The 25,707-nt window shown below is 53.4% G+C and overlaps 11 protein-coding genes across 11 annotated transcripts; 5 read left to right on the top strand and 6 right to left on the bottom strand.

Annotated features, from left to right (window-relative positions):
• Positions 1-69: 69 nt before the first annotated feature.
• Positions 70-2,295, bottom strand: CPAR01_11026 (uncharacterized protein; the record flags this gene model as incomplete). Its single annotated transcript, XM_060495285.1, has 4 exons — positions 70-418; positions 471-1,740; positions 1,791-2,010; positions 2,083-2,295. The coding sequence occupies 4 exons, from the start codon at positions 2,293-2,295 to the stop codon at positions 70-72; spliced, it is 2,052 nt and encodes a 683-aa protein (XP_060345633.1).
• Positions 2,296-2,828: 533 nt separating this feature from the next.
• CPAR01_11027 (MAS20 protein import receptor) lies at positions 2,829-3,829 on the top strand (the record flags this gene model as incomplete). The annotated part of the gene is made up of 4 exons (XM_060495286.1): positions 2,829-3,096; positions 3,217-3,462; positions 3,544-3,644; positions 3,713-3,829. Coding segments are annotated over 4 exons (732 nt in total), but the record flags the coding sequence as incomplete, so codon positions are not given.
• A 434-nt stretch (positions 3,830-4,263) lies between these two features.
• On the bottom strand, positions 4,264-6,719 carry CPAR01_11028 (wyosine base formation; the record flags this gene model as incomplete). The annotated part of the gene is made up of 2 exons (XM_060495287.1): positions 4,264-6,590; positions 6,674-6,719. 2 exons carry the CDS (start codon positions 6,717-6,719, stop codon positions 4,264-4,266), a joined length of 2,373 nt encoding a protein of 790 aa, XP_060345635.1.
• Positions 6,720-7,408: 689 nt separating this feature from the next.
• CPAR01_11029 (uncharacterized protein) lies at positions 7,409-8,682 on the bottom strand (the record flags this gene model as incomplete). Its single annotated transcript, XM_060495288.1, has 3 exons — positions 7,409-8,216; positions 8,274-8,403; positions 8,457-8,682. 3 exons carry the CDS (start codon positions 8,680-8,682, stop codon positions 7,409-7,411), a joined length of 1,164 nt encoding a protein of 387 aa, XP_060345636.1.
• Positions 8,683-9,793: 1,111 nt separating this feature from the next.
• Positions 9,794-10,556, top strand: CPAR01_11030 (cysteine dioxygenase type I; the record flags this gene model as incomplete). Its single annotated transcript, XM_060495289.1, has 3 exons — positions 9,794-10,066; positions 10,132-10,381; positions 10,432-10,556. The coding sequence occupies 3 exons, from the start codon at positions 9,794-9,796 to the stop codon at positions 10,554-10,556; spliced, it is 648 nt and encodes a 215-aa protein (XP_060345637.1).
• A 768-nt stretch (positions 10,557-11,324) lies between these two features.
• On the top strand, positions 11,325-14,489 carry CPAR01_11031 (SNF2 family domain-containing protein; the record flags this gene model as incomplete). Its single annotated transcript, XM_060495290.1, has 8 exons — positions 11,325-11,607; positions 11,665-11,723; positions 11,839-11,931; positions 11,980-12,393; positions 12,512-13,092; positions 13,152-13,424; positions 13,476-13,574; positions 13,625-14,489. 8 exons carry the CDS (start codon positions 11,325-11,327, stop codon positions 14,487-14,489), a joined length of 2,667 nt encoding a protein of 888 aa, XP_060345638.1.
• A 1,185-nt stretch (positions 14,490-15,674) lies between these two features.
• CPAR01_11032 (uncharacterized protein) lies at positions 15,675-15,974 on the top strand (the record flags this gene model as incomplete). Its single annotated transcript, XM_060495291.1, has 1 exon — positions 15,675-15,974. The coding sequence occupies one exon, from the start codon at positions 15,675-15,677 to the stop codon at positions 15,972-15,974; it is 300 nt and encodes a 99-aa protein (XP_060345639.1).
• Positions 15,975-18,530: 2,556 nt separating this feature from the next.
• On the top strand, positions 18,531-18,830 carry CPAR01_11033 (uncharacterized protein; the record flags this gene model as incomplete). Its single annotated transcript, XM_060495292.1, has 2 exons — positions 18,531-18,683; positions 18,762-18,830. The coding sequence occupies 2 exons, from the start codon at positions 18,531-18,533 to the stop codon at positions 18,828-18,830; spliced, it is 222 nt and encodes a 73-aa protein (XP_060345640.1).
• A 986-nt stretch (positions 18,831-19,816) lies between these two features.
• Positions 19,817-20,203, bottom strand: CPAR01_11034 (uncharacterized protein; the record flags this gene model as incomplete). The annotated part of the gene is made up of 1 exon (XM_060495293.1): positions 19,817-20,203. One exon carries the CDS (start codon positions 20,201-20,203, stop codon positions 19,817-19,819), a length of 387 nt encoding a protein of 128 aa, XP_060345641.1.
• A 337-nt stretch (positions 20,204-20,540) lies between these two features.
• Positions 20,541-22,351, bottom strand: CPAR01_11035 (endoglucanase B; the record flags this gene model as incomplete). The annotated part of the gene is made up of 2 exons (XM_060495294.1): positions 20,541-21,868; positions 21,955-22,351. Coding segments are annotated over 2 exons (1,725 nt in total), but the record flags the coding sequence as incomplete, so codon positions are not given.
• A 2,753-nt stretch (positions 22,352-25,104) lies between these two features.
• On the bottom strand, positions 25,105-25,563 carry CPAR01_11036 (uncharacterized protein; the record flags this gene model as incomplete). The annotated part of the gene is made up of 1 exon (XM_060495295.1): positions 25,105-25,563. The coding sequence occupies one exon, from the start codon at positions 25,561-25,563 to the stop codon at positions 25,105-25,107; it is 459 nt and encodes a 152-aa protein (XP_060345643.1).
• Between the last annotated feature and the right edge of the window lie 144 nt (positions 25,564-25,707).

The following is a 25,707-nucleotide window of genomic DNA, read 5'->3' on the forward strand; positions in this document are numbered from 1 at the left end:
CCATCAACACCGTCTCTAGCATGCCTATTGTAGACGTCGCAGGGTCCCGGGACGATCAATCGTTGACAACTACGATAGCCCGAGACCAACGGGGCTGGTGACACCCGACGAGTGCTCCAAATCACGTCCGACCAGTGTGCGGAAATCGAGCTGCACCTCGTTCAACATCTTTGCGTGCTCTTGGGCACGCTCCATGCATTCGTTCCAGACCTTTCCGCCGCGCTCTGTTCCACTGAGCTGTCGCGCGAGGATGCCGTTGAAAGTCTCCACCTCTTCCTTGGCCCATTTGACGCAGGCGCTCATCATCGGCGGAGGGAAACATGAGTGAAAGCAGCTCACGGTGTTGCGGATCAGAGAGAAGTAAACAAACGAAAGCTCCCAGATGTACAAGTGCAAATCACCCTGGAAGATGCATTGTCTGAAAGGGGGTTAGCCAAATCCAAAAGGATACGTAGCATCGCCAATCTTACCTCGATCGCTTTGTGATAATATCATGTCTGGCGACCAGATATGCCTCGCGAGCCCTGTCTTCGTAGCCAAGCCTGGCCAACCAACTAATGTTACGCTTGTTCTTGGTAGGCGCCGTGTGTGTCGTCTCGAGCTCGCGAATGATCATGCCCGCCAACTTGGCACATCTTTCTTCGACCTTGAAGCTGATGAAGTCCTGCGCCACCGCATTGTTCTTCAGGCCTCGAGCGAGATTCTTCAGCTTCTCGACGCGGTCAACTGCCGGCTCAAAGCTCTGTAAGGCAATGTCAATATCGAGCTCGTCCATCTGGCTTTCGACCCATCGTAGATTTTGCTGCTTTCCATCAACGTCGATGAGCATGTCCTTGATGTCGGACAGTGTTTCCAAAAGCTCAGTCTTCTGCAGCAGGCCGGGGTCACGGGACGCAAAGTAGTTAATCGTCTCCTTGGCCTTGTTGTTGGCCTCCAGTTCTGACTGTCGCTCTTTGCGCAACTCTTCCACTGCTTTGCGGATGTTGAGAAGCAGACTGTTCTTCTCCGTATCCTCTGGCTTTTCGGTTCGGTAGATGACAGATTCCTGGCCGACGCCTCTGACCATGACAGCATCTGCCAATTTGTTTCTCGTCGTCGAGCCATCGCCGGGCCCGGCCATGTCAACAACCTCAATATCAAGCAGCGGCCAGCAACGATCTGCGACCAGCTTCACCAGGGGGCCTTGAGCTTCGCGAGGCGGAACATCGGCTTTTCTCTTCTTGCGAGATGCAATAAGCAAATGGTCGCTGAGTAGGAATATCTGCATCGCTCGTCGAGACTTGTATGTGGCGTTGTCCAGCTCAATCCAAGCTCCTGCATTCTGGATGACATGGCGCCGGGCAGAATTGGGCAGGAACTTTTGGGAACCCTCGACATTCTTGTATAGTGCCTGCATCTGCGAGTTCCAAAGGGCGCTTCGGTCTGCGACCGAGCTTCGCTTGTCCCTCTTGCTCAGGCCTGTCGAGAGTTCGCCCCCAAGGCTTGAAGACTCATTGTTTCCGTTGTTTGAGGCCTGGCGAAGTGCTGTTGTATTCACTTTGAGGTCCGTCATCAGGTTCTTCAACGCTCGCATCTCGCCCTTGAGCTTCTCGGCCTCTTTGCTAATCTTGATGAACTGGGTACGGTTCTGCATGACATTCTGCTGCAAGTCTGCATTGGCCCGGCCCTTGAGATTGCGTAGGTTATCCTCAAATTCTCGGATCTGATCTTCGTCCGCTTCGCTGAGCAATGTCGCAACATCTAGAACTGCGTTAGCTGCATGCTATGAACCAAAGAGATCCGTTACTCACATTGGTCTGGTACCAACCCGGGATCTCGCAATGCCTTTATATCGACAATTGGCGCTGTTGCTGTGCCGCCACGGCTGGGAGGGGGCTGTGCTGCTCTTCGCTGGCGGGACTCGTACTTGTCGAGGGATGGCATAGACGGTACCGGCGGGTTATTCACGTCGAAGTCGTTCGGCAGGGTGTTAAACCGCGTCGAGTATCGTCGCTTGACCAAGTCCGAGGTCTATACATTCTCTCGTCAGCCTCCAATACCTTCAATTTGACTCTTCATTTAGCCCTTGCTGGGGATGCTTACCTTTCCGCCTCCAGCTTGCGGCGGCGGGCGAAGCCGAGGCTGGACCGGTGGAGGACCTGCATCTGCCATCGGCCTTGAGCCGGGAGGCCGTACTGGGCCAGATCCATCCTGTAGAATGGGCTCTGAGATCTGGCGAGGTGCGCTAATCTGAGGGCGGCCCTTTCTCTTTCCACTTCGGAGCGAGATCTTGCTGCGCTCCCGATCTTCCGACATGGCAGGCGGTTGAGTTGGTGTTACGTGCTGAAGGGCACGAATCTAGTAGCACTTATTGTGCATAGAGAGACAGATGTATGTGGGTAGAAAGAGCGAGGACAAAGCCCCTTTGGTGAAGTCGCAGATCAGGTCGGATTGATGTTGTTTCATGCACCGTCTGTCGCCCGCGGAGTGGGAAGCTGCCGTGCTGTGGTGGCCATTGAGAGGACAAGACCCCTGCCAGTTCGACATTAAGATGGACGTGGAGTCCCAAGTCGTACTGGCACGCAGCACTTATCCCTCTACGTAATCTGGAAGGCGGGCACCTAACCTCGTCGTCCAGTGGGCAATAGCGGCCTCTTGGCGGGTGCTGCAGCAGTGCACCTACCTACCTCAGTGAGCTGTCGAATCAGTACGTACCTATCTGATCAGTATGTCTGGTCTGTGCTCTCAGAGACCCACTCCAGCGGCTGCTTGGCAAGAGAACGCGACCTGGGAACTATGGCGCAGAGGCTAAAAAAATTGGTAGAGGAAGCTCCATCAATTCCCGATAGAGCTTCTTTCCTTCGATATTTACTCCGACAACGAATCCTCCGCCCGTTGTCTCCCCCCGGTCATTCAACCATCTCCCAGCTCACAAAGCGCAACATTGTGAACCTGAGCACAAACCCCATCAGCTCTCATCGTCGCTATCAGCTCCGACTGCTGTAGACCGAAAGCCAAACCTTCCGTCCGCTTTTCCCCAAGTTCCAGAAAAAAAGATGTCCCAGACTTCCACGATAGTGACGGCATCAGTCGCCGCCGCCGTTACCGGCTTGGTTGGTGAGTCTGCCTCGACACCTCGACGCACCCCGATATCACAATTCTCCCTTTGCCAATTCCACAATAGGACCGAGGGACCAGTTTAATTGGAGCCGCGTTTGCTAACGTTCGTCATCAAAGCGTACGCCGCCTTCTTCGACTACCAGCGACGCAACAAGGCTGAGTTCCGGAGAGAACTGCGTCGAAACGAGCGCCGTCAGCACAAGGCTGAGAAGGAGTCGGCCCAGCAGGAGACCGTCCGACAAAGGCAAGCCATCAAGGAGGCCGTCGATGAGGCCAAGGAAGAGGGCTTCCCTACCGACGTCGAGCAGAAGGAGGCATACTTCCTCCAGCAGGTTTCCGAGGGAGAGACGCTGTCCGCCGACCGTTAGTCCAACCCCTATGCGAGAAGAATTACCCGGAATGAGGCGAGATGGCTCAGCTTACTGACAACTGTTGATGTTACAGCCACGCGCGCTGTTGAAGCCGCGCTTGCGTTCTACAAGGGCCTCAAGGTCTACCCTACGCCTGGTGACCTGATCGGCATCTACGACAAGACCGTTCCCAAGGTAAGAGACCTCCTTGGATCCCCGGAAAATTGCTACAGCATTTGATCCGAAACTGATCTTATATCTAGCCCGTCCTTGACGTTCTCGCCGAGATGATCGCCTACGACTCCTCTCTCAACATTGGCCAGTACCAGGGTGGCGTCAACGTTGACCTCGGCGGCATGCCCACCGTCGGCCTGGACTAAAAGATCTTCGTTTTGACGATGTAGCTCTCACCATAACGAGTTCCCCTCCACTCTCTCACATCCCCCAAAACCTGGACACACACATTCCGGCGCGCGCTCGCCTCCAAAGAATCCGCAGTCACTCCACCAATGGCGTGATGCTGCGAATCCACCACCCCATACGTAATCCCCCGGCATTCGCGAGAAGAGGAAGGAGGAATTACGACTTTTCACTGTACAATACCTGGCCGGCTGGGGCTGTTTTGATAGAAGGTTTTTGTAAGAGGAAAGAAACCAAGTGTATATTGACGATCCCGGCAGGGACAAATAGGCAAGAAGATGAAGAAGATTCACGAAATTCCACAATTGCATAATGCGTGTGTATCTGGTCTCTTGAGAGCATGCAGCCGGCGCCTTTTTGATTTTCCGTTTGATGTACTCCTCTACCGAATAACCTAGGCCTCGATTTTCCTGCCCTTCCTGTCGACTCTGTCATCTCTGGGGTCGAAACCGCCTTTGCCCCAGGTAGCCCACTCGGGCGTCGCCTCGCCCATGTAATCCTCGGGCTTCCAGTCTCCGTCGGCGCCCCGCTCCTCTAGCAGCTCAAAGAAGCGCTGGTAGTCGATGCGCGGGTGCCACTTGCCATCTTTGTAGAACCGATCGCTCGCGAGCAGGACGCAGCAGCTGTGGGCGTGCTCTGCGGCGATGCCGTACTTGAGCCCCTTTTCGTTGAGCCTCTTCTCCAGCGCCGTGACGAACTCTTGGACTTCCCAGTAAAAGGGGACGTTGGACATGCTCAGGCCGGCGTTGGACGCTGTCGAGGTGCCGCAATAGGTGACGCCCTTGATCTCGACGAAGCAAGGGAGGCCCTTCTCCACAAGCTGCGCGTAGCCCTCGACCTCGTCGTCGACGTTGAAGCCCTTGACCAGGGTCAGGCGGAAGACGGTGCGGTGCTTGAAGCGCTTCTCTCTGAGGATGTCGAGACACCGCTGGAAGCGCTCCCAAAAGTCTCGGTGCAGGGGGCGGTCGATCTTTCGGAGGGACTCCTTGTTGGACGCGTCGATGGAGACGTACAGCTGCGTCACAGCCTTTAGGGCGGCGAGCTGGTCCGGGTGCTGGGCATTGCAGACCAAGAAGGAGGAGATGCGCTCGGCGTGGAGCATACCGAGGAACTCGTTGATGTAAGGGTAGAAGATGGGCTCGCCGACGAGGGAGAGGGCGCAGTGCCGGATGCGCATGGCCTCGGCGAAGCGCTCAGCGCGGACACCGGGTACGCCGCGGAGCATCTTGATCTTGTTGTAGTGGTTCGCCTTGACGCCATCAAAGATGAGCTCGGGCGGGTCGACGACCCAGCGCCAGGTCGTGCCGACGGGGTTGGTGCCGTGGCGCCAGCAGAAGACGCACTTGTTGGAGCACGAGAGCGACGGGGTCGTCTCCATACACTGGTGGGAGTTGATGCCGTAAAAGGAGTACTTGTAGCAGGAGCCGCGGCCGCGGAGGGCTGATTTCGTCCAACGGCAGATCTTGACGCCCGAGTGCGAGCCGACGATTGAGTAGCCCTGCTTCGTGAGCGAGGCGTACGTGGGCGAGTTCTTGGGGACCATCTCCTTGGCGGCGTTAAGAGGGGTCTTCTTCGCGACCGCCTTGCCGTATGTTGTAAAGTCCACGGCTATAGGCGCCGCTGCTCCAGCCGTTGCCGTTGCCGATTTAGCTGCGCGGCCGTTTGTGGCTGCGTCGGGGTTGGAGCTCTTCATGATGCGCCCTAGGTCTTCGACGTCATCAATGTTCTTGCGGCTCTTGAGCTTCTCGGGCTTCACTTCGGAGTCCTCGATCAACACCTCGTCGTCGTCTTCAGCTGCAGACTCATCGTCACTTTCCTCAGGGGCACCGCTTCCTGGGAGTCCTTCTCCCAGGCTGCCAGTCTTAGCCAGCATGCCGAGAACATCGACGACGCCCTCGGACCATTCAGACAAGCGTTCAGTGTAGTCTCTCTTCGTGTCGCCCATTCCGACAGGGAAGGCTCTCTTCCGGCCCGTCAGCTTCGCCATCCACTTATCGACCTGCTTGGCCTGGAAACAGAATCCATCCTCTTCCGTCGGCCAGCCCTCCCTATCACCAAAGCCAAAGACGGAGTATCCGAGCAGCGAGGACAACGGCGCGGTGTCGATACGGAAGTCGTGGTGGGTCTCCTGAAGGTGCTCCAAGAAGGTGTCGTTGATGGTGTCGATGTTGTAGCTTGGCAGGAGGAACAGGTAAAAGAGATCCGCGGGGTCCTCTTCCGACTTGGGCGGGGTGATGAAATAGTCGTCAAAGTCGACCTCGGCAAGATCCAGCACCTCAGGAGCCATGAACGAGCAGTCGGTCTCCGCAGCGACCTTTTGCAGCTCCTTCTCCAGACCCTCTGCATACCCCTTTGCGATCTTGGGCGTGTTTGCGGTGATGCTTGAAAAGAAGACCAGAGGCCTGACCTTGCGGACCAGGGCCTCTCCCTTTGCGTCGTTAGAAGAAGTTCGCTTGACGATTCCGCCTTTTATCCTTTTAGGTCCGTTCGACTTTGGCGCTTTCGACTCGATAATAGGGCTCGGGGGGCTTGGTTTGACATCCTTCTTCTTCGTCTCCTCCACAGGCTTCGTCTCGGGCTTCTCTCTATTGTAGGCCTTGGGCAGGGCCTTCAATTCGCTCTTCTCTTCGATAGAATGGAGGTAGAAGCGCAGAATCAAGAGTCCAAAGGCCGTGAACAAGATCACAGGTATGCGAATTTGCTGCCAAACATCGTGGACGTCTACGCGCAAGAAAAGCAGAATGAGCGGTTGAACGAGAAACAGAGGTGGCGGGAGGCACCAAAGGCAAGAAGAGCCAACTCACCGTTCAACATGGCCTTGAAGCCTACGGGCTGAAGAGTGGAAGCCATTGGTGCTGCGACGGAGCGCGGTGCTCGAAGACGAGCTATGCGCGGATTGTTTCGTCACTTTTTGGAGGAACGCGCCTTGAGGTTGTGATTTCTTTCAAGTTGCACATGAGCAGTGGCGGGGTGTGCGAAATGGGCTTTGACCAGTGGGTGCGAGCGCAATTGCAATAATTATTTCAAGTGTCAAACTTTCCCAGTGGCTGACCTGGGTGTTTAGTGGTGCCCCGCCAAAGAAATTTAGGCCTGGCCCTGCACCTCATCGACCCCGCCATTAGCGTCTTTGGGGTTCCCCAGTTGCTGACCATTGGCATTGAACGGCACCTCGGCCGGCTGGAGGGCATCTCAAGGTGAGAACACCATGACTAAGACAGGAGCCCGCCTTTATCAAGAAGCTGTTTGCAAAAATAAGGTTGAAGTCAAATTCTCTAAACGATTTAGGCTTGTAACTCGAACCGAAATCTACGTGTTGCGCTTGAATCATATTTCAATGCTGCTGAATACATAATAGATGCCTACATGGCTGATGGTGGATATCACACCAGATTAATCACTAATATGTACTGGTCAAGAGACCGCACGGGAGCTTGACTGGTGTACAGGAAATAGACCCAGTTGTGCCCATGGAGGCAGCCATTTGCTCAGCATGAGACTGAGTCGTTGTTGATTTTAGTTTTTCATGTCGAACCAGTTGTTCAAACTCTTCTATCCGATCCTGCCTGCGCTTGCTTGTCTCGGATATCCTTCAGGCACGGCGCAAAGAAAATTTCCCCAGAAATAGCCTGATGAAGTGTTCTCACCGCAACCAGCAGCCAGAGGAAGCATACAGAGAGCGAGAAGATCTGCCAGGAGAGATCAGCAAAACCGGACGGATAATCATCGATAGGCACGAGAGGGAGACAAACCATGGTCATGACCCTGAAAAAGGGGCTGTCCAAGTCCCGGGCCAGCATGCCGGTGCAGGTCGCCAACACGCCCAGCGGGAACGTAAACCCCCACCAACCCATGTTGAAAGGAATCTTCTCCATTGTAGCAAGGCTGATAAGAGCAAACGACAACCAGACGAGGGCGAAGCCCCACATGACGAGCGCCAGGAAGAGTCCGATAAAGTAGAGAATCTCTCCGCCGTGCACCGCCTCCGGAGCCGCCACCGTCAGAGCCGCAGTCTGGGGGAAGAGCTTCAGGGACACCTTTCCGAGCTGCTGGATGCCGAAGCCGCCCTGGCCCAGGGGTCCGATGGGCAAGAACACGGAGACGATGGCCTCTTTGGGCGGGAGGCTGTGGATCGTCAGGCGGTGGAAGTAGAGCGCGAGGACCATGCCCGAGAAGCAGATGCCAATACCCCAGAGAACGTAGGATGCGATCAGGGTTGTGAAGGCGTGAGATGGGTTTGAGAGGGCCTCGGCGACGATGCCGCCAGTTGAAGATGCGACTACGACTGGGACGATTGGGAGAAGACTTGCGGCTGTTACTGCCTGAAGTCCCGGACGGTGTTGATGAATCCTTCGGAACATGGTTGATCAGTCTCGAATTTGAACGTTGTGTGGTGAGGTCACTTACATGACGAAGGGCACCGAGATGCATGTTGCCATTGACAGAGCGGCATCAAGCCACCAAAATGCCCATGCCCAATTCACCACCCACTGGCCCCAGGCAGGTGCACACACGAATATCATCATGTTGATTATGGCTGGCCACAGAGATTAGTATATCCTGTGGTGTGGGGAGATCTTCGCGACTAACTGGCAAACCCCATAGGGAAACAGCCAAGAAACATGGACTGGGCAGGGTGTACAACCATGGCCTTCCAAATCTCGGGGTACAATGCGTACCGCAGCACTGTGATGACGGTGAACACGGTAAACAGAGCGATGTTGAGCACGAAAAAGGCACCGGCAAGACCATGTGAGATCCATGTTGCGTTGTAAGGCAGGTTGTGAAGGAGAACTGAGACTATCCCCGTTCCCATTGTAACCGCAAACCATCTGCATTATGTTAGACACACTTTAGTTCATCATTGCCTCTCGAAAGTTTGCTTACGAGGGTGTGAAGTTCCTGACAATTCTCCTCCAACCTACGTTTTCCTTATTACAAGGCGTACATGAGGTCGGGGCATCTTGACAAGAACTTTGTTGCGCTCCCGACTGAATTGTCGAGGTCGCGCTAACAGTTGCCATAGCCTAGAAGAGCACCTAAAAGACCAGATGACTTCAACAAAACTCTGTTCCTGAATCTGCCTATTGGTGGCTGAACAACTCAATGGCGATTTCTTTCTGTTACAGAAGATGTAGCAAAATAATTGACAAGAGTTCACCCGCGCAACAATGAAGAAGGAATTTCAGGGCGGCAAGTGTCCCTATGACTCTGGCTCTCTTACCTAAGGTTAAGCCGTTTCCTAGCGTGAGTAATCTAGACGAACCCATTCTGGTAACTAGCCCCACACCGGATCCGCTCAGCTGACTCTGAGGCGGTGCGGCTATCGGCCAACGCCGGCAGCGATCCACCCATTCAACTGGCAAGATGAGAATTTCATGTTGTCAAGAATTCGTTTTGATATCAAAAATCTGCATGAAAATCTCTTGACTAGATATAGTCCCGTGAAACTCTAACAAGGCCCATCTCGTCTGGTGTTTGGCCATCTGACCCCCAAAGGTATCGGAGCTCACCGTCGCCTATCAGCGGCTTTGCCGGGATCCCTCGACCTTGGTAAAGTAGGTGATCTCGTCCAACCAGAGGCGCCTATTGTTGGAGACCAGTCCACCAGACGTCAAATTGGTCGCCGACTAGTTGTCCGCTGCGCTCTGGCAACGTGGACAGATTGCCCTGTCTCAAAGAGAAAAGTCAGGACCGACGAGATGACCCACCCGCCGAAGTCGGATCATCCAGTAGTTCCGCCAGTCCCGCCCGTTTCCATCAGGTAATGCCAGCCAGGCCCGGTCACCGGGTAGATTCGTAACACCGACGAGCAAAAAGAGTCCAGCCCCCCGCACGACACATTCCCAACAGAACCATCCAAAGCAACAATCGTCCAAGCACCACGACCAACAACATCACCAACTTGATAGCATTCCATAGCAACCATGGCCGTCGATATCCTGACCAAGATCACCTCCGCCTTCGGGCATAACCTCAAGACCGATGTCAATCGGTTCGACGAGCTCGTATTGGGATTGAAGGAGGCGCTTGGCCCGTCGTCGGGACTTGATTCGGCAGACGTCGATGTCAACGAGTTGATGAAATTAATGGAAGAGTATAACACAACGGAAAGCGAATGGGTACAATTTGCATTCGCCGAGAAGAGCATGGGATACACCCGCAACCTTGTTGACGAAGGCAACGGCAAGAGCAACCTGGTGAGTCGACGCGTGGCCACGACTTCGTGGCATCAGGTAGTAGTATCATGGCTAATGCCACACAGCTTGTGCTTGTCTGGTCGCCAGGCAAGGGAAGCCCCATCCACGATCACGGCAATGCGCATTGCCTGATGAAGATTCTGAAAGGCGATCTCACTGAGATCCGCTACGCCTTCCCAGAAGGCAACGAAGAACAACCAATGCAAATCATCTCTGAAAGAACACACAAGGAGAATGCGGTGGCATATATGGCAGACGAACTTGGCGTCCACCGAGTCTGCAACAAGGGCAGCGACTTCGCTGTCTCCCTTCACCGTAGGAATTACCTCGCCGTCTCTGCCGTAACATGACTGACCACTTCGTAGTCTACACTCCTCCCAACGTCGCCAAGGGTGGTTGCAACATCTTCAATGAGAAGACGAGCAAGAGGAGCCATGTAGCCAAGTGCGGCTACTACTCGGCGTACGGCCGCCGACTGCCGAAGCAGTAAATGGTGATGGTGTCGATGTTCTTTTCTCGTCCTGGGCGTTTGCGTATTTGGCTTCGACGACGATCCGAACTTGGATTTATCCTGTTTGATATACAATTGAGGGATGCCGGGAGCCGCAGAGCGCTTGTCGGTAGACTGATGAATGATGATGGCATGAATGCTCTATCCACCGTATATAGTGGATAGATACCGTTGGCAAGCTCAACCTGCCGCGTTTCCGTATGTTTTTTGGGTACCATAAGAAAGCAAATTCATCACAGAATTACCCGACACAAGAAAATATGAATGAAGTGAGGTTGTGAAGGTGCAAGAGCCGCAGAGTCGTCGTCGTTGGCCACGCACCACCCAGACGGGCCCGGAGATAGGTCACGTGAAATGTCGTGATTTTGCAACTCACGATGATTGGCTTGTGTGGGTCTTTTCCACGATGGCGTGCTTGCACGAGGTGACCATATGGAGAATGACTCAGCCATAGGCTTGCATCTTTCCAGCCACAGCACCAGCCTCATGATGCTGGTGTAAGAGAATCCCTGTGTCGATCCCACCACTCCGGGTACGCGAGAGACGCGTCTATCGCGTCTGGTTCGATTTGTGAGAGGTCCCAATTGTCCTACCCAGATTCGGCACGCCAGATCTGGAATCGTTCGGTACCAACCTGTCACTTTCCCTAAGCTGACAGCTTTCCCCAATCCGCTCTTTTGTTTCACGAATTAGTACCCATCTGGCCCCATTAAACGGCCCCAGAGCCCGGGGGCTTGGACATTGAGGATGCCACCCAAGAAGCGCAGCATCGCTGTCATCGACCTTGTCAGTAGCGATGGCGAAGACTCATCCGTCCAACGACCCAGCAAAAGGCCAGCTGGCCATCGCTTGGGCCCCAGTCCAGCCAGCGGCAGGGTTTACGGAAATACTCCATCAAGCTCTCAGCCCCGTTTGAGCTCAGGTGCTCTTGCTCCTCGCTCTTCCACTCAGTCTACTGACAACGATGACGACCTTGTCGATTTGACCCAAGCTCCGGATGGCCCACCAAGAGAACTTTATGGGATTCTCGGTACGGCATTTGGGCGTTTCGTAGGGGTTTGTCCTGTATGCTGATCCGATATGATAGACAACAAGATTGTCGGCGTTCGCTACTACAATGGATATGCCTCTGCAGGCGAGGTGGTCGTATGTATGAGAGAACCCAGTAATCAGGTACTAAATCACAACTATCACAAGCTCAGAGAATCCTTTTCCAATTCGAGCTTCCGTCTTTGCCGTCAGATGTCTAACATGACCATAGTATGATCGCAATGCCATCCGAGTGTGTAACGTCATGGGCGCCCAGATCGGCCATCTTCCACGCAAAGTAGTTGAAAAGCTAGCGCCATATGTTGTACGTACTTTGATCCAACATTGTAATCGTTACTAAAACCTGTGCTAGGATCGGGATGAGATCGCAATAGAAGCTATTCTTACAGGGGAGAAGGGCATGTTTGACTGCCCCATTCGTCTACAGCTTTATGGTTCGAGCAACCCAGTCGACCGCTCGGCGTTGGAGGACAAGCTAAAGAAGGACAAACTGCTCAAGGCTAGAGAACTTAAGCAGACGAGAGCCGAGGCAGAAGCGCAGAGAAAGATGCTAGGCATCAAGGGCAGCCAGTCTACAATTGGTTTGAACCCTGCTGAGCCAGAGGTGTCTCTGGAGGACCTGGCCCAAGCCAGTCAGGCAATTTCGAGCCGTCCACGCGGTGATGCTGTCAAGTCGCTCGTAATGGACGAGGACTTCTTGTCCAAAATGCCGATGGCAGAGCAGCCCGCCGTTCTTGAGTCGACATTACTGCCATACCAATTACAGGTGAGCCCTCTCGAGCTTTATGCATGCTGGTCTACGGGCTACAAGCCCCTTCCCCCCTCAATTCATACGTATCGAGAGTTTTCAGGGTTATAATGCACTTTGACTGATCGTGACACAGGGTCTGGCGTGGATGACGTCGAAAGAGAACCCCCAGATGCCTCCTAAGGACTCTCAGGAGAGTGTCCAACTGTGGAAATGGCACCCGAACGGCCGTAACTTGTACCACAATATGGCCACGAACTTCGTGGTACAGAGTGCACCCAAGCTCCTATCGGGTGGCATACTAGCGGATGACATGGGTCTTGGCAAGACTTTACAAGTCATCAGCTTGATCTTGACTGGAGGGGGCGGTCCGACGCTCATCGTTGCTCCGTTGAGCGTCATGAGCAACTGGGATCAACAGATCCGCAAGCATGTCAAAAAGGAGCATCTGCCCAAGATCTTTACCTATCATGGAAATAACAAGGCCACCAAGAATGAGTTGTCAAAGTATCAAGTTGTCATCACCAGCTACAACAAGCTTGCCCAGGAGGGAGGCCAGGAAAAGGCCATCGCACCTTTACCACCCCTTATCGCCACAAATTGGACTCGCGTTGTACTTGACGAAGGTCACACGATCCGAAACGCAAAGACCAAGGCTGCCATAGCTTGTCGAAAGCTCAACGCTAAATCCAGATGGGTCCTGACCGGAACTCCAATGTAAGTGTGCCGGGGATGGATTCAACCAAACTGAGCATACTCAGACTTACTGTCACTAGCATCAATAGTATCAAGGACTTCCAGTCCTTGCTCCAGTTCCTTGGAATCAACGGTGGCGTCGAGCAACCTGCTATTTTCACCAGCGTGATCGCACGGCCCCTTGCCCAAGGGAACGAGACGGCAGAGGCTCTCCTACAGCTATTAATGCGAGATCTCTGCCTGCGACGCAAGAAAGACATGAAATTCGTCGACTTGAAGCTTCCGCCCAAGACGGAATACGTCCACCGCATTGCCTTCAGGCCAGACGAGAAAAGCAAGTACGAAGCATTGCTGTAAGTCGCCCGTGTTACCACTTGAGGGACCAAGCTCATGCATCAACATAGGTCTGAAGCACAAATTGCGCTTGAAAAGTATCAAAACAACACTGGCAGGAAGGGCCAGTTTCAAAGTGTACTGGAGCGCCTTCTCCGCCTTCGTCAGGTGTCAGTATTGCCCGCTCTTAATGAATCGGCTCTACCTAACATTCCCTCAGATGCAACCACTGGACGCTCTGCCGCAAAAGAATCTCCGATCTTCTTGAGGCCCTCGAAGGCCAATCTGTCGTTATTCTCAACTCGGAAAACACCAAGATCCTCCAAGAGGCGCTTCGTCTTTTTATTGAAACCCAGGAAGACTGTGCCGTTTGCCTCGATACTCTGAGCGGCCCCGTCATCACGCATTGCAAGCACGTCTTCTGTCGCGGCTGTATTTCAAAGGTCATCCAGACGCAGGGCAAGTGTCCCATGTGTCGTAACAAGCTCGATGAAGACGCGCTTCTGGAGCCCGTCCCGGAGGGCGGCGAAGAGGAAGATGAGAACTTTGATGCCGACGCGAAGAGTTCCAAGACCGAGGCTCTCCTCAAGATTTTACAGGCTACAACCAAAAATCCCGACTCCAAGGTCATCATCTTCTCGCAATGGACTTCGTTCTTGACTATTATTCAGAACCAACTCGTGGAGGCCGGCTACAAGTTCACCCGCATCGACGGCTCTATGACGGCGCCGAAACGAGACGCCGCCATTCATGCCCTGGACAACGACCCGGAGACGCGCGTGATGCTCGCGAGTTTGGCCGTCTGCAGCGTCGGTCTCAATCTAGTGTCGGCGGATACGGTGATTCTTGCAGACAGCTGGTGGGCGCCGGCCATTGAGGACCAGGCAGTGGATCGTGTGCACCGCCTGGGTCAGAAGAGACCTACAACTGTGTGGCGTCTTGTTATGGAGGGGACTGTTGAGGAGCGCGTGCTGGATATCCAGCTGGAGAAGCGGACGCTGGTCGGCAAGGCGTTCCAAGAGAAGAACAAGGGGAAGAAGACTCAGGAGACCCGCATGGCGGATCTGAAGAAGCTGCTTGGTTGAAGAGCGTTGAAGGAGGTCGCAGTGCTAAAGTAGTCAGAAGTCTGGCTCGTCTAAAAGTTCGATGTGCGGCAAGGCATTGCTAGAGCAACATCATGTATCCATACTTGTATTTCTCATTCAGAGCCAAAAGGGGCTTTAGACATTATTCGAGGTGACTCAACCTTGCATGTATTACCGCAAAACATATGGAACAGTCCCTCCATCAACTTTAGAACCACAGAAAAAGATATTCTCAAGTTACCTATCTGCAATCCCGGCGCTTTCACAACGGCCTACCCACCCGAGTATATTGCGAGGCCTCAGACAACTATGAGACTTCCTACCTCTAATCATAACTCCTACAACTCTTCTCGCTAGTCAGGATTCGCAGAAAACTCCCAATACGAAATAGACCATAATCGCTTCGCCACCCATTTGAACTCAAAATGAGTTATGCAAACGGCACGCTTTGGCCAGGTGGTTCAACCCAAGTTTCGTCCAGTCCGATCCCAATATCCAGGGGATCTCGCCGACGGAATACTCCAGATTGTCGGGACTCGAGACCGCCGCAGAGTGGTCTGTGCAAGGATGATATGAGGAGGTCAATCTACTACAGAGTGCAACTCATATGGGGCAGATCCGAAAACTCTGAGATTCTTCTTAGCACCTTATCCACTTGGCATACTTCCCACTACATCCGTATATATCTAAGCAATACGAGGACGGATACTCGCTTCATACGTTTGCGGTAGGCCGCAAGCTAGGCCATGGCTCAGTTGTAATTACCCTCTCTACATTGCGACTTACTCGTTCTCGGCTTCGAGTCATGAATGTAAACGGAGCTAAACGAAACCTTAAGCTAGTAGGTCTTACGGATAAGTGACACTGCATCGGGAGGGATGGGAAAGAACGTAGCGTACGGGGAAGCGTAAACACCGAGCTTGCGATTACGAGAGACTTGTACCAATTACAAGCTATTCACATTGCTTCAGGCAGATGTATTTCAGGGGTATATAACTCATCGTCATGTCTCATCCACAGAGGATGTATCCATACCACCAGCCAACAGCTCATAGCCCTTGCTTCACATCAACTCAGCAACTTCAACTGAAAACGCAAGATACTACATCCCTTCAGCTCGAAGTAGTCCTCTCTGAAACCCCAACCATATCTCCCTTCAGACCATAACCTCAAGAACAACCCAAAATGAAGTTCACCCTCCTCCTCACCGTGGCCTCATCCCTGGCTATCGCCAGTGCCAAAACCTGCCAATGGACCCGGAAATCATGCAGTCCCAACGGCGGCCAAATTTCCATGCAAGCCTGGATCGACCAGTCCCGCGAACTCTGCACGCGGATCGGCGGTTCCCCTCAAGGCATCTACAGCGACCAGGTCGTCTGTGATGCTCCAGGCACCTTTGTGCCGAGACGTCTCTCGGCGACGTTTGATGGCAAGAGTTATCAGTGCTGCATTTCTTGCCCTGGAGATGAGAGGGGGAGCTGTTAAAGATGGAGAGCGGTTGAGAGGCTTTCAAATTTGGAACGGATTCAAGCATTGTACACGGAGCCACCAGAGCACAGACTTGCATAAGAATTGGATCTGAAGATACCTGCCCGACTACTTATAAGCCCGGTCCAGCGGCGTCTGGTCATTATAGTGATTTACTGGGAGTGATTACTGGCGAAGGCCTAGCCGTCTTCTCATGGCGGCCCGCCCGCCCGCCCACCGCCGCTTTGCTCACAACATTTCAGATATGTAGCTGGTGGTGCGGCTAGACGTCATAAAGGGGTACCTTTTCCAGCAAAAGCTCTACGCGTATCATGGAGTACTATTACTTTATCAATTTCAAGCGATACGTATATGTTAGTACATACTACATAAAGGAAATCATATGTAGAGAAATATTTATAAACGGTGAGCTTTTTTACGCACATAATGCATAAAATACAACACAACTAAATAGAGCCCTCCATCCCTTGCGGCCCTACACGCCAGGCATCCTCGTCAACCAGCCCGCGCCAATAATCTAGAAAGCGTTCCAGGTGGTGAAAGCAGATCTGGTCGCCGCCAAATAGCTCGTATCCATGCTAGAAGAGCTCGGCGACGCTGCCTGCCTCGACGAAATACCCCTTGCTCTTGCTTGCGCCAGCTACAAACTCCTCGTTTCGAACTCCTTTTAGAAACCGGCGGGGACTCGGGATAGATACGAGCGACTAAGAAGTGGGCTGAGCGACCCAGTGATATCGGGGTCGCAGTCCGCTCATGGCGATATGAATCGGGCCGAAGTTATTGTCCGCGTAGCTGGCGGTTATATGTGCTCCTGTATTTGACGAGGATGTAAAATGTTGCAATAAACTAGGTTTCTCCATTCTGATATACTCCCGTATTCCCCTCCATCAAGTCTGGAGGTGTGACGACATCTCGGGAGGATGGTAGGTAACCCCCTCCTTGCATGCCAAAGATGGCTACGTACCGCCAGCCTCCTACCCGATTGGGAGACAAGCTCTGCCGTGTGTGGGCCAAGATCGGCCGGCCGGAGGCGGGAGGCCCGTGCTCACCGGGGACGACTCCGGGATGGGTTTGGCGGAGACGGGGGCTTCAATATTTGCCAGGATCGGGATGCTGGATTGTATGCCACGCTGAAGGCTGTCTGAACCGAGAATTTTCCATATTGCGTCCCTTGTCCGCCATCTTCTGCTCTTTTTTACGTGCGGCAGATCCTTGGTCGCTGGATTTTCAATGCCAGAAGAGACGGGAACTTTCGACACATGCTCATCGGTGAATATCCAGCCATCATTTGAAGAACTTCCCCGAGAGGAGAGGAACAATTGCTCGACAAACCTTCATTTGAACACCTAGGACGTGCTGAAGCTGCCCTGCAAGTAAAATCTGTCACCAGCAGCTTCGTAGAGCAGTGGCGTGGCTCAGCGCTCATTAGCAGTACGGCCCACGTTATTTCATACCTCAGCATGGCTTAAGCTATATTGGACCCTCAAAGCTATTGTTACAAACACCACCGACTACTTCTGGCACCTTCATCAGGCTCTCCAATCCCATGATGTCTGTGCGCCCAGCGTTCGTTCAACAGCATCAACCTCTGCACGGAGCCCAAGCTTTCAAGGCGATCGGGAGGCCCGCGAGCAATATGGAACTTGCGCGTGAGACCCTCAGCTTTCTCGTACGAAACAGACGGGGCGAATAAAGGCGTTCGTCTACATGAAACTTTGTCGGAAGCCGAGTCATGTGCAGCCGTGCCGTTCACGCGTGGGCTTGGTGACTATTCCGAGCTACTTGTAAAGATCCCACCGCATAGACCATTTCTAAGGGGGCTGTCGTGAGCCTATATCAGTTCCTCTCCATTTTGGCAGTCGATTTAGGATTGGCTTGGTGTCCACCTTGCCTCAGTGACTGCGTGAGTTTGCCGCTGGACGTCGGCTGGGGGTTCAATACGGAGGAGGTTCATCCCATCATCCATCTTGAAGTCAAAGTCTCTCTTGCAAGAATGAACAAAGTTCCCAAAGTGCAAGCAAGTAAATACCACAAGATTTGAATCAGAATCAGATTATGGACAAACAGAATTCCGAGGTTTCGGAAACCCCTAGCTCCTGGCCCGTTGAAGCAGATCCCACTCCAAATACCCAGCCGAGTCGACAGCCCCATGACTCGCATCACACCCCCCAGCCACAACGCGCAAGCGGACACCGAGGCCACGATAATGCCTCTGCGCACCTAAACATACCATAATAAAGCTTCATGGTATAGTACCGTGAGTATTCAACAGGGGAAACTCTAAATTGCGAGCAGAAGTTTCAATCTAAATCCGCCATGTGGGATACCGAACGTTACACGTTCATCAAGGAATTTGATGCCGATCAGGCCGTGCAGTAATAATGACTTGACGGGGAAAAGAGACAAGTGGGGAGTCGTTGAAGGAATATATTAAGACGGACGACAACCGCGTCTTTACTTTCCGAGTTTCCTTCTTCATCTTCTTTACTCAACTATACCCTCCTACAGCTGTTCATCATTCCATCCTCACAATCAAAACCGAACGAAACAAACATGCATTTCCAATCTCTCTTCGTCATCGCAGCCGCCATCCTCGTGGGCCAGGCCGCGGCCCAGTCCCCAACAGTTAGTAGCCAGTGCACCCAGGTACCGAACTGTACCAAGGACAATGTCGGCGTAGCGTGCAAAGTCACCTGCGAGGATTCAGTAAGTACAACCCGACCTTTACCAGATCAATGGCAAAGCCTCAGGCCTTTCGCATGGGCTAATCTCTCCTATACACAGCCTGGCGGCACTCGCGTCACCTCGGGATTGTGCAAAAAGAGCCCTTTCGGATTCAGCTGCACTCCCTAAGAATGCCCATGTATACATGTACCTTGGACTTTTGACAACTACCTTATGGGGGTATAGTCACGATGCGACGACTTTGATTTCCTTGAACGAACTTTTGCATCATATTTGGGGGAGGACGACAGCATATTGGGTGGCACGGTCAGCTAGCTTGAAAGAGCGGTTGAATCCAACGACTCATGCAAGACTGGAAAGGCACTCTTCAATAGTACCGAAGGATGAACAAGTGGCGAGGAATGGCAGGATGGCGTTGCTGGAATTTACTTCTTTCTGTAAACGATACCTCCTAGATCACCCGGCGCTACAACAGACATTCTTCATAACCAACCATAACAGTTCGGGTCTCACAACAAGTTCATCTCACAACAACGAGTGCTCGTATACTGAGTGCCTAGTTCATCTGAAATCCGTCTCGTGATTCAAGGTGTCACGAGTAACAACGAGGTGCGCGACAACTTCAGACAGCCGGCGGGATAACTTTATTCACAGTCTATTAATACACCACAAGTCAGCGTTCCCGAAGCAACTTCCGCATTGCGGGTACTCCGTAGACTGCAAAGAATGGGAAGAATGGGAAAACAGAGTCAAGGAGAAAAAACAAAGGGAGAGTCCAACGCCAAACCTTCTCGGTCTTCGCTATTCAAAATCGCCAAACTCTCGAGACTATGAAAATGCCTGTCAAATCCTGCATCAATACTCGCGATCAAGGCGGTTGGTACCTCGACGACAAACGATCCGCCAAGGCGACGAGCCGACAACCATGCTTGAGTCGAGTAGAACGTGTTCAAGACTGAGCTTATGACGGACAAGCTAAGAAGACGAGTGTAAAAGAGCTAACAAATGGCCGTAAAACAAACCTCGCCGTCTGGAAGGCCTCAACGACCGGGAGTGCACTTTATATATAAGGTAATGGACGGTCCAAGGATTCTTCTCCATAGTATTTCAACCCAAGACTATCGCAAAACAACTGAAGACGTCATTGTTGCTGTCTAGAGCGCGGTTGCTCTGGATTCTCCAGTGAATACTTTCGTACTACCGACTGGCAAGCAACTATATTTCCGACAACTACGTAGTTGTGGGGATATGCATATCTGTGATTGAAGGGAAACTCTAGCTCCTCCAAACAGCCGATGGCCCAACCAATGCGAGAATACCAATTCGTGGAAGTCATTGTCTCTCGATTCAGGAGATGGCCACACTTGCATGTAGTTATAGACGTTTGACACACATTTAATCACGATTCCGAACTCACATGCCGTTATACAGAGGCAGAAAGGCACTTTGAAAGATCCATATTTGTTTATGATCAAATTGTACACTATATACAAGAATGGCACATGACAAAAAACACCAGAAGTTACCCAAGCAATGCCCATGATTTCCTGTTCCGATGTAATTTGTTTTTTTCCCACTCGCAAAAAAGAACACCATTGAACCCGGCCGTGATGTATGTGTTGTCACCAAACCCCAAAAGTTTTTTCCACCCCCTAGTTGAAGATAAATGATGCAAGCGAGGTGCATGTTGCTAAAAAAGAGCAAGACTCGTCGAAGAAAAAAGCGAAGCGAAGCGAAGGAAGTTTTTGAATCCACTGATGGAAGAAGGGGGTTTCTTTCATGTCGTCGTCATGATCACGTTCTAATGTTGTTTTGATGTCGTGATGTAGTTTGATGGAGGGGTTGGTGTGGGTCAGGAAGAAACTAAGCTTGCTTGCTTTAGTTGCTCTTCGTCAGGCTGCGGGCCTCGAGGCAGAGACCGAACTTGGTCTGGCAACCGCAAGAGGGTCTGCACTGCAGAATCTTGCTGCCGCACTTGCCGGCGGCGGAGCAGCAGGAGCCGAAGGTGCTGCCCTCGCAGGTGAAGCCGGTGCTGCCACCACAGGTACCGTCGGTGGAGGGGACAAGGGCGCCAGAGGCGGGAGCAGAGGCGGAAGGAGCGGCGGGGGCGGCAACGGAGGTGGAAGCCGGAACGGGGGCGGCCGAAGTCACGGGGGCGACAGTGGCGGCGGGCGCGCTGGTAGCGATAGGGTCCTCGGCGGCGTACTCAGCCGTAGGAGTAGCGGCGGGAGCAGAGGAAGAGGCGGCAACAGCGGTCTTGGAGGGGGTAGCGGAGGCGACGGCAGCGGCGGCGGTGTTGGCGGAGCCACCGAGGAGGTTTAGGTTGACGGCAGCGGGGATGGCGCCGGGGGCGGCGACGGTCTTGGCGGTCATCTCGATGGTGGGAGGGCCCTGCCAGTTGCCGGCCGTGCACTGGGCAGAGATGCCCTTGCACATGTTGTCGTTCCAGACGTAGCAGTTGGCGGCGCCGGTAGGAGGAGCGGAGTCGAAGCACACGTTGCCCTGGGCGTAGCAGGCGTCGACAGCGGCCCAGCAGCCGGTCTGGGTGGTGTAGGCTTCGGGAGCCTTACCGCACCAGTTGGCGTTCTTGATCAGGCAGTCAGAGGGAACGCCGCCCTCGAAGGAGGTGGACTTTGCGCTGGCGGAAGCGGTGCCGACGGGGCTGTAGGGCTCGGGGCCGGGGATGGGGTAGGGGTACTGCGGGTTGTCGTAGAGGTTGAAGTTGTTGCCGGCCTCGGAGCCGTCAATGTAGCCGGGGATGCTGACGGAGTACTGGGAGGGGATCTCGAGAGCGCCGGAGGGGCCATCAGAGACATGGATCTGGGCGCAGCCGACGTAGTACTGGGGGTCGTGAAGGCTGACGGCCTGGTGGAGGGCGAGGATCTCGGTGCGGACGAGGTAGTAACCAGCGGGAAGGCCAGAGGGGAGCTCGACGGTCAAAAGACCCTTGTTGGCGATGAGCTTGTCGGTGCACCACTGCTGAGTGGACTCATCGTAGCCCTCGTCCCAGATCTTGAACCAGTTGGGGCCAGCGGCGGCGGTGGTCATGTCGTCAACCTTCTTGACGTAGACGGAGCAGGGACCCCTGTGGGAAGGGTCGATGGAGCCCTCGGCACGGGCATCGGGCCACTGGCGGAACTCGAAGGTGAGCTTGGAGTTGCCGGGGGCAGCGCAGGTGTAAGCGGCAGCGATCTGGCCGTCCTTGCCTGTGGGTGATGTCAGTAAATGTGAATATCAAAGTGAGCAGCGCCCAAGCTTGTTGTTGCTGGACGGAGGCATGGTAGTAGCTTACCGCAAGCCATGTCGTCGCTAGTCAGACCGGCAACGGGGGAGGTGGCGGTGTCTCCCTCCTTGGGCATACGGATGCAGGTAGCATCACCCTGGGACTCGCCGTTGATGTACAGCTTGGACATGAGGGTGTGGGCGTTGGCAACGGCAGCCATGGCCAGGGCAGTGGTGAAGAACTTCATTTTAATGGGTTGAAAGTTGGGTATCCTGAGATGAGATGTTGCGTTTTTTGTGCGAGAAAGAACGTCGAGGTCCGAAAAAGATGGGTTTCTGTGTACAGCTGAGAGCAGGCCTGCTGAAGAAAGTCGAAATCGAAGATATCGAATGAAGGACTGAAATGTAGTTGGTGGTTTTGTTGCTTTGGTGTAAGCGCTTGGCTTTGCCTTGTTCAAGGAGTGGAACTGTTCAACAGTGACTTCGTGCTAGACGAGAGAGACTGAAGGAGCAAACGAACTGACGAAGAGTTGTTTGGCTCTGGTGGGTATAATGAATGTAAAGTTCGTTCAAGAAAGAGGACGAACAAGAAGGGAGTGTGGTATCAGCGGCCAGCTGTGTACAGAACGCGATGGGGGTCAAGAAACAAAAAGAGGGAGCGGCCCGATATCGAGGGCACTGAGATGGATTTATATCAACCAACCAACGGTCCATAACCCCAGCGGTCCATGACAGGGCGAGCCGCGAGAGAGGGTCGGGCTACGGCGTAGCAAGGAGGGAGGGCGGCAGCGGTTTGCACAGTTGCAGTACGGATGCTCCATAGTGCCCTTGACCCTCTCCGAGGCTCCGTCATCCTGTTGGAAGTAGCACTAGCTGGGGGCGGAAGCGAATAGTGGCACTCTTGTTCAGCAAGAAGCTCAACCGCTTTGCACGCCCCCCCCTTTAGACGTGCAGCTCCGCTCCTGCAAGGCCATAGACACCCCTGGTTTGGTTGCTTTCTCCATCTCTCATCTCGGGCGGCCTGGTACCTTGCAGTAGGCAACGGGCTGTGGACTGTGGGCGGTACCAGTAGCAACGGGCAGCAAGTTGGCTGTTGGCAACCACCCCCACTCGCCTTGTCCACTACTTCAGTGTCCATATTACAGAGAGTTCTGTGACTTCTGTCTTTCTCGTCACCTTACTATCTGTGCCTCTTCCGCGCCGCCATGTTGCCCCCAGTTCCCGTCTTGCAGGTTACATTGGGTGGTGCGCTAGCGCGGTCATTCTGCCGAAAAAGGCATGCTTCAAGACAAATTGCCGCCGCTGGGTTGGTGGAGTTCCCACAGGACAGCCGGAAGGTATACGGGATCTGCCTTGGAGGATTGCCTCTGTTCAGTCTCTTTCTGCCTGCCTAAGCTAGCCATGGGGTGTCAGATCATGGTGCCAGGGGCGAGGGGCGAGGGGGCACAGCAGCGAGATACCGTGAAGAGAGAGACAGATACGGGTGTGCGTGTGTGTGGTGGTGAGATGATTCTGCCCGAGAGGAGCGAAGTGTGAATAGCGAGAGAGAGAGAGAGAAGAAAGAACAGTCTGACCAACAGGAAAGAAGCCTGGGCCCTTGCCAAGAGAAAAACCACTGACAAACAGAGAGGAAGTTCATATTGCAGGGACTCGTGGCGTGCGTTAGTGGGGACAACGGAGATGGGAAGATGAAACAGAAGTGGGCGGCGCTACTGGGGGCACTTGGGGGTACGTATCGCTGGTATCTCACTTCCTTCCCATCTTGCCATCTATCCCATCGTCCCTTCCATGGATTTCATCCCATCCTTCCAATCCATGATCCATCCCTCTTGCCCTCGTCGTCCGAACCCGCCCCGCCCTAATGGCTACGTACCTGGCCATGGTGACTGTCTAGTTCCATTGCCGTCGCCTTCGGGGAATTACTGCGTAGGATTTTCCAAGGCACAGAGAGCAAACAAGACCAAGTGATCGACCAAGAGCCGAACAACGAATTAGACGCGCGGTGTTATCATACCATACCACAGGATCAGAGAGGCATTTCCCTCAGCCCTGGGTCCTTGGTTTGCGGGACCGAATGGATAGCCGCGTCCGCTTCTCTCTCCTCCCCGAGTGCCCGAGTCCCCCGACAACGCGCACAGTCTGGACTCTAGGGACTTGCAACGCCCCTTCTGGAGTCTGCCCACTGAATACCAAGACCGGATCATCGTCATGGAAGGAAGAAGAAGCCCGGTAGCTGCAGTTGGAGCCAGACATTGTCACGCTAGAATCTCCCACCAAACGATGTACTGTGCTGATACGGATACGTGTGTGTACATAAATGCCTCTGACCTCAGCAGAGAGCGAGCAATGGAAACGCGCAGAGCCGAAAGTTCAGACGCCGTTTTAAGATTCGTCGATCTCCCCTGGCACTAAACCATTTCGGCCCATCTCGAAAAGCCGAATAGGTGCAGATTCGCGTGTGACGCGCGGGGTTCAGGAGAAGGAGGGGGGATTTACTCGAGTCAATACGGATACTGTCAATCAACTCCCGCGAGTGTGACTACAGGAGATAACCGTACCTCACTGTGATACCTCAGAGGCGAACCGGAACGTAAAATCTAGGGGCACCCAGGGGCTCGGGAGGGAGGCTGTCATCAGCTAGATAACTCGCACTTCAGCTTTTAAACTCGTGTTTAGTTCCGCCTCCGCCGCCACAAGTTCGGCCGTTTGACCAAGACACCAACGACACTTTGTCTCGAAAAGGTGAAGAAGGTAGGCTGGGCTGGGCTGGGCCGGCTAGCTTGCCCGTCTTTCTGATGTCTATCGCCCGAGAGGTTTCGCTTGGCTGCGTCGATTGATCGTCTCGTTGACTGATTGGCGCAAGGGGTAGCGGGAACAATTTGGAGAAGGGGGTTGGAGAGTGCTTGTGTTAACACGGAAGGGGGAAAGAAGAAACAATCTTGTCACTTGAGATCTTAGTCTGAAAAAGAATCGAAAAAATGAGCCGAACCGTGATTGAGGCGAGACAAGTCAATCAACTCCTGACTTGCCTCCTGTCGGGCACGCACACCAAACGCTGCTGTGCATACCTTACAGAGTGCATCGAATGTCTGCTGAGATGCATTAGCTAATCCATTCAAGCACCAGCGACGGGGTTCTGGAATGACACCGAGCACAGTAAGGTTAAAACGTTTAGGCAAACTGTTTTGAAACTTGGGAAACGCACCTTAACAGCAATTAACTAAGCTGCCAGGTAAGCTTGAACTGCAAAGTTGTAACGTACTAAACACATAACTGGGCCGAGGGACCCAGAGCCACGCATGTCCCGGCACCAGGTATCAACTCTTGAGCCTTTCCCACTTCCAACTCCTCGATCCAGTTTCTCCAGTGTACCAAGATCCAGAAATCCCAAGAGCCCAGCCAAGTCCTGGCCCATTCTCTTCTCAACTGTGAGTTGTGATGAGTTTTCATTCGATCTCACTCCAGTACTCCAGTAATCATTCCCCCAGGTTACATTACAGCGAAAGAAAAAAAAAACCACAAAAAAAAGTCTTGTTTCTTCGTCGCGGACCAGTTGGTGACCAGGCGTCACGCCCTGCCAAGAAGCCCACTCCAGATCCCACCAGTCAAGCCTGTCAGGTGTCTCCGTATAACCTGTCCCGAGCCGCTGTTTCGTTGTTGCCAATGAAGTCTGGGACATTCCACATGAACCACGCGAGAAGGAAGAGGGGACGTTCGTCTCGTCCTATCCCCCTCCCTTTCCCTCCAGCCGCATCCGAATTCCAAAAATCTAAATTCGAACCAACCGTCGTCCCTTTTCGTTCCCGATTGGCAGCTGAATATA

The sequence above is a fragment of the Colletotrichum paranaense genome (assembly GCF_030867605.1).
Source record: "Colletotrichum paranaense strain IMI 384185 chromosome Unknown Scaffold_9.1, whole genome shotgun sequence".
Lineage (NCBI taxonomy): Eukaryota > Fungi > Ascomycota > Sordariomycetes > Glomerellales > Glomerellaceae > Colletotrichum > Colletotrichum paranaense.